The sequence below is a fragment of the Curcuma longa genome, chromosome 6 (genome assembly GCF_044706935.1).
Source record: "Curcuma longa cultivar G26 ecotype Majalengka, Jawa Barat chromosome 6, ITB_CL_G26_1.1, whole genome shotgun sequence".
NCBI classification, from domain to species: Eukaryota; Viridiplantae; Streptophyta; class Magnoliopsida; order Zingiberales; family Zingiberaceae; genus Curcuma; species Curcuma longa.
In genome coordinates this window covers 8769681-8776546 of record NC_133866.1, presented here as the reverse complement: position 1 = coordinate 8776546, position 6866 = coordinate 8769681, and the positions used below count along the sequence as shown (strand labels likewise).

The 6866-nt window shown below is 35.3% G+C and overlaps 1 protein-coding gene across 1 annotated transcript; it reads right to left on the bottom strand.

The window, feature by feature from the left end:
• Nucleotides 1-5752: 5752 nt before the first annotated feature.
• Nucleotides 5753-6511, bottom strand: LOC141831209 (uncharacterized). The gene is made up of 3 exons (XM_074718624.1): nucleotides 6357-6511; nucleotides 6150-6287; nucleotides 5753-6060 (listed from the first exon to the last, which is right to left on the bottom strand). The coding sequence occupies exons 1-3, from the start codon at nucleotides 6435-6437 to the stop codon at nucleotides 5941-5943; spliced, it is 339 nt and encodes a 112-aa protein (XP_074574725.1). The 5' UTR covers nucleotides 6438-6511; the 3' UTR covers nucleotides 5753-5940.
• Nucleotides 6512-6866: the final 355 nt, after the last annotated feature.

Here is a 6866-nt window from a genome sequence, read left to right as displayed (position 1 = left end):
GGAGCTGTGGGAGTGCCAGTTTGACATCTGTTGGAGAATGGGCAGCAGAGGATGCAGCTTGGTGTTGTAGAAGTTGTTTGGTGTTTTCTCCTCTTCATCTGTTTTTGTAGAAGTTGCTGTTTGCATTTTGCCAGTTTGTATTTGAACTTTTAAGTGAAGATTACTGCAGTGCAGGATGATGTTATTTGCATTTTGTCAGTTTGTATAAACTAATGTAGATTATATGTTAATGTATTTGCAGGATGATGTTAATGTATTTGCAGGATGATGTATAAATTAATGTATTTGCAGGATGATGTTATTTGCATTTTGCCAGTTTGTATAAACTAAAGTTGTTGATATGTATTTTATTGGCTGATGTATTGGGCAGGGAAGGGTGTATTGGCTGATGTATTTGAATTATGTTTGTATTGATGTACTGGACAGGGAAGACAGCTCGGTGGAAAGGAGGTAGTGGGGAAAATTCGAAGATTAGCGACGAATATTGATAATTCGCCGCTAAATATATCAGTTAGCGACGAATTATGGTTTAATCGTCGCTAATCTTCGCCTTTTTATCGGCGATGGATCAAAGGGTTTAGCGATGAAAACGAATAAATTCGTCGGTATTATTTTTAGTGGTTAGCGACGAATTTTGTTTATTCGTCGCTAATATATCGAAAATTTTAATTTTCCCTCCTGTTTGTTAGCCACGAAAGAGGAGCCATCGTCGTTAACAGAACAACATATTAGCGACGAAAATATAATAATTCGTCGTTAATATTAACGACGAAATATTTTTTTAGAGACGAAAATAATTCGCCGCTAATATTAGCGACGATTTATTATATTTTCGTCGCTAAACTTGGTTCGCGACAAGCTTATAGCGACAAACGTAGCGACGAAAAAATATCGTCGCTAAAATACGTTAGCGACGAAAAATTATATTTAGCGACGAAAATAAATCGTCGCTAAAAAACTCAATTGTTGTAGTGTCTGCTGTAACATAATATCATGCATTCCCAAATTTAATCTAATATACGTATTTGAACATCTTGCTTCAGCTTCAGTGATTAAGATTACTCCAGCAAACAGTTGACTGAACAGCAAAAAGGCATTAATGCAACTATATTCTCATGATTTATATTATTTAGTATTAGAAAAGGCTTGCAAAGCTGATGCAGTTCTATTTTTTTGCTGTAGGTGAGATGTTATAGTCTTGAAGGAACTCAAAATATTACACTAACCTCTTAGCATGGAAATTAATAAATATTTCAAATTGGTAGCTTAAGTACAACTAGAATACCATGTTAAGCAACATAATCTAGAAATAGGTGCTGCAAAAAAGTTATAAAACTGATGAAGCAGGTAATCATGCACAATAACCATATGCATAAACTTTCACTTCAAACACATAACAAAGAAAAATGAAAAATTCAATGGAACAAAACAACTTGATATGTTCAAATGCTATAGAACAAGGACCAATAAACAAGAAGCTGAGAGTAAGTTTTTACAAAGTACACCATTGACTAGCATGGTGGAATAGCAATTGACACAGTTAAGAGGAAAATTGTATATTACATACCTTCAAGGATATGTTTACAATTATGTACTTATAAATCTCAAAGAGACCTATACTTCTTATACTAGATAAATATATGACTAGGTAATATATGACAAAGCCAAATAAACCTTATCTACTCTAACAAATCTTATCCTCTCTAACACTCTCCTCAACTTGGAGTATAAATATCGATCATGGAAATGAAAACAATAGTAGAAAGAAACTTTGTAAAAATTTAAGTGATTTGTTTTTCAAAGGAAGTGTATGGCATGTTAATCCTTTTAGACCTCAGTCTACTTCAATTTGTTTTGTACATTCATCGAATATTGCATTGTTTGTAACATAAATAATTGATTGATTATCACAATCCAGTTGTGAAATATTAAAACCAAGATCCTCAAAGAAGGTTTTTATATATCATTTCATAAGTTGTATGTGTCATTGCTTTGTATTTTACTTCGGCACTAGATTGTGCAACCAAATTTTGTTTCTAGCATCTTCATGTTACATAATTCTCTACAAAATTCTAAGGTGTTTCTTCTATCAATATTTGTTCTTGTAAAATTTACATATAAACTTAGCATCCAAGAAGGCTTTGATATTTAAGTGTCTGTGCTTCTTGTAAAATAATTAGAGTTTAATGCATTAAATTATTTTTAAGAATACCTCCTAATTGCACTTCTTGAATTGTTGCATGAATTTACTCACAACACAAACTACAAAGATACATCTAATGTGGTAATTCTGAGATAAATGAATTTTCAGACTAGCCTTGGAAAATGAGAAGGTTCTTCAAAGTCATCATCTATTCACTATAGATTATATTTCTAGATAATTAAAGTTTCTACAAATTTACATCCAAACAAATCAACCTCGTGTACAAGATGTCTATTGCATATTTTCTTTGGGATAAGGATGCTCCCTAAGAGCTGTAAAATACTTCTACTACAAGGAAGTAGCATAGTCTTCCCAAATCTTTAATAACAAATGTTATAATATTGTGCAAATCACTTCCTATTATAAATATGCCATTAGCATACATTGCCAAGATTAAGATACCAGTGGTACTATGTTGAAAAAAAAGGTTGAAAGATCTATTTTACTACGAGGCGGACTTAACTTTTTAAGAGAATTTCTCGTACCATATTTGAGGACATTGGTTGAGACCATAAATTACTTTTTTTGAATCAACATAGTTTAGTCTCCCTTAAGCAACATATCCTAAAAGGGTAGTCCGGTGCACGAAGCTCTCGCTAATACGGGATCCTGAAGAAGGATCTATTGTATGCAGTCTTACCTTACTTTGCTTTCAAGACTCGAACCTGTGATCTCTAGATCACACAATAGCAATTTTACCTTTGCACCAAGGCTCCCTTTCTAAGCAACATATCCTAGAGGTTACTAAATATAAACTCCTAAAATAGTTTACCATAGAGAAGCATTTTTATGTTTATCTAAAATATTTGCTAGCTTTGATTTATTGCCAAGAAAAATAGTCTACAAATTGAATTGGGATGAACAAGTGAGAATGTCATAAGGGAGTCTACTCTATAAATTTGTATGTATCTATTGGCCACTAATCTTAGTTTACAGCAATGAATTTTCATAATCATTAAAAACTTACTTGATTGGATCTCTTATGATAGAAGAGCACATATCTACACATCCATAACTTGTTTCTAATGGAGATCTTTAAGAGCTTCATGGTAAGATCTAGAATTTCATAGATAATAGACCATGACATGCTTGTGAAAGAATGACTCTAATGTTTTGAAAGAAACAAAATTTATCAATTAGGAGGATTCATGATTCACCTAAAAAAATAAAAATTAAGTGGATTTATGATTGAAGTTGTTGGTGGAGATTGAGAATCTAAAGTTGTCCCTATATTTTGATCATACACATATAAGAGGGGTTTGGTGGATAGTACCAGCAGAGGGATAAATATGTCCAGTGGCAAGAGTAATATAGTTATGGAAGATGATGTAGAGGAATTTAAGAACTATGATATAATTTCAAAAAAAAACACTTACATCAATAGAGATATAAAAGCAATGAGATATCATATGATAACACGCCTATTGCCCTTTTTAGTATAAGGGTACCTAAGGAAATTACAAGTAGCTCTAGGGCTTTGTTTGTCATGTCTAGGTTCTAAACGGTGAACAACATGTAAACAACCAAAACTTTCAATTTCAATGGTAAATAAAAAGAAGATTAATTAGTATAAAAACCATGAAAATATTATTAAATTTATTACTGAGAAAGTACACAGTTTATGAGATAAGGTCAGGACTGCATCTCCCCAATATTACTTAGGTATGTTCATAAAAGACATCATGGTGAATGCAATATCAATGAGATAATGATTTTGTGTTTGGTAATATCACTTTGCAGAAAAGTATCAGCATATCTAGTTTGATGAATAATGCCTCATGAAGCACAAAAATGATTAAAGGTTAATTGCACAATATTCAAAGAAACCTATGTAAAATTTTGATGGATGAGGAGAATTATCTTTATTTTGTATTTTTTTATTATTATTATTTGAATACATCAATAACTTTATAGTGAGTTTTAAGCAAGTAAACCTCTGTCATATATATTAATCACCAATAAAAGCTAAGAAATAACATAATCTGCCGATACCGAATTTTGGACTCAAACCTCATATAAACAAAGCTAAAGGTAGGGGACGCACATTCATAAGTACTAGAAGAAAATGATGAACAATACTGCTTACTCAACTCATACGCTTCACATTAAAACTAGGAGGATAGAATATTAAATTTGATACAGAGGGGTGGCCAAGTTGAAAACACCACTAGTATGAAGTTGTCTTTGTAGTAGAATTAGCATTAGTGTTAACTGAGAGATGTTTGAAGTTATTTGACCTGGGATTAATTGTAGAGAAAGATGTCATCCAAAATAAGAAATTAGTTTTTTAAAAAGAAAAAGAAAAATCTTTTAAATGGCCATCATTTTTTTGAATTTTCTATTTTTTTAACTTTTCTATTCTTTTAAAGGCGCCACTTTGAAAAGGGGTTAATACCTGGTACTTTTGGAGACCACAATAGACAAGACCCACAACAGATGAGGATCGTGGTAGAACAAGGCTTCTAGTATTCACTAGCATCATAACTCCTCACCTAAGATTGGGTTTCAAGGCTCATCTAATGAAGCTGGAGTTCATCATCCGCAATAGGACAGCACAATGTCAAGGACAAAGGATGATCCTACGCTCATGTTCATGAGGCGTGATTGCCCATCGTATAGGAACAGGGGAAAGTGAAGAAGAAAGGGGAAAGGAAATTGGGTAGGCTTTAATGTCAAATTAAGAAGGAAATTGCATATTTCATATCTCGAAGGATATTCACAATTATGATTTATATCTCAAAGAGATCTATTATTCTTAGACTAGGTAATATATGACCAGGTAAAGTAACTCTTATCTACTCTAACAAATACAATTACATTTAGTTTATGCAAAACTGGACTAGTAAATGTCAAGCCACTTGAGTAAATTGTGCATTGACAGTAACTCGTTTTGTGATTGTGTTGCACTCTTGTCCATTCAGTTTCTCAATTATGCTTATGGTGCCATAATATACAACCACAACTAAAATCAGGATGGCATATGTATCATGTTAAAATACAACTCCAATCATACAAATATGATCTAGCTTCGGGATAGTGGTGATTCAGTATTCATATTCAAGACCTTGCAATTCACTTTGTACCATAATTTTCAGGAACGGTCCTGGAAATTCACTCAAAATCATAGAGATTAGGTGGCATGTGCTAGTGTCATCGCAAATGAGTTGGGAGCCATAGAACTTGACTGCGTAGGAAGAGAGATGAACTCAATGACAGGTTAATTAGATTGTTGAAATGCTTGTGCATAAATTAACCTTGAAATACCTTCTTCCAATCATAATCCACAATAAATACACTAGCTGCATCTACTCACAGTTACAAGAACAAATAGCTAAATTTTGTTATCAGAAAGTATTTGATACCAGAACAGAAGCTAGCATAGTTTGGGTATGTCAGTTAATGGTTGTTGTATGCATTTTATTTCAATGTCAAGTTGGTCCCTTCCAGATCAAAAATGTATTGGCCTATATGGTATCTAGTAAAACCAACAATCTAATAGAGGTAGAATCTTACATCTAAATTGCGTCACTAATAAAAAAAATCCATATCAATAGAGAATCATTTATGCAGTAAATGGTGAATGCTTCTTTTACATGCGTGTATGATGCATTTATGAAGCTCAAGAAAAATTGCAAAAAACAGTTTTCATAGGCATCGCAACATCATCACCAGATTGAAATAATTTTCAAATAAAGGAAATTGAAGTTTTTCTTTGGGTATGAAACAGAAATATTGAACTAGGGCATGAAAGTGGAGGTCTGAGGGAGTGAGATGGGACCACGGCGAGGGTCACTTTCATCATCAAGAAGCCTTCGCACTCGCCTCTTAGCGCAATACTGCCGATCGAAGTACTTCACCTGCCCAATTTCGACCCCCAACCATTTCGCATAACCGAAAAGAAACAAAAACAAATGGAGGAATCTAAGGGAATGAAATCAAGAAATACCCAGGTGGGGCGGCACTTGGCGGCGAACTCTGCGCGGGCAGCTTTGCAGTCGGCAGGGTAGAGGAGGCCGACAGTGGCGATCTCAGTGGGCTTCTCGGCCGCCTTCTCCTCCAAGCAGGCATAGAAGGCGTCCCGCGCCTGTTTGTCGAATTGACCCAATGAAACGGACTAACAGAAAGACGACCTGTAGAGCAGGAGGAGGCTTGCCTTGTAGCAGGCAGCTCTGCCTTGAGCGAGCACGTCAGTCATCACGGCGTCTTGGCCAAGTTGCGTCGGCGATGTGGACATCTGCGGCGGTGGTTTCGGCCTTCTGCGGATCGGACTCCTCTTCCAAAAGCTGAAGGCGGCCACCGGCCTGTCGCCTGGCCTCTGGTCTGGTGGTGTGTGCGGATGTAAACTAAAGGTTAGGATACGTGGGCCGGCTAAAGCCCGTCAAACTAGAGCAAGGCCCAATTATACAAGTCAGCACGTGAATGTTTCAAATGCACCTGCAATGACTCAATCCCAGGGTGATCGATCCGATCCCATAGAAATTTTTCATCGACCATCAGAGTAAATCGAAAAGCACACACAGCGACCAACCCAGATACCCAGCATCCTTTGATTGCAATCCCCATTTGAAGGAAAATTCATACAAATACGCCGTAATTAGAGATCGAATTGCGGGTGCCTAGGTGACAATCCAGATGTCCTGTAAACTGCTCTAATGAACTAACC

Bases quoted from the DNA above. Each gene is read 5' to 3' on its own strand.
- LOC141831209 (XM_074718624.1), bottom strand. From the start codon at position 6,437: ATGTCCACATCGCCGACGCAACTTGGCCAAGACGCCGTGATGACTGAC. The intron at 6,288-6,356 runs GCAAGCCTCCTC...TTCGACAAACAG, and splicing joins GCAGAGCTGCCTGCTACAAG to GCGCGGGACGCCTTCTATGC. The intron at 6,061-6,149 runs GTATTTCTTGAT...GAAATTGGGCAG, and splicing joins CCAAGTGCCGCCCCACCTGG to GTGAAGTACTTCGATCGGCA.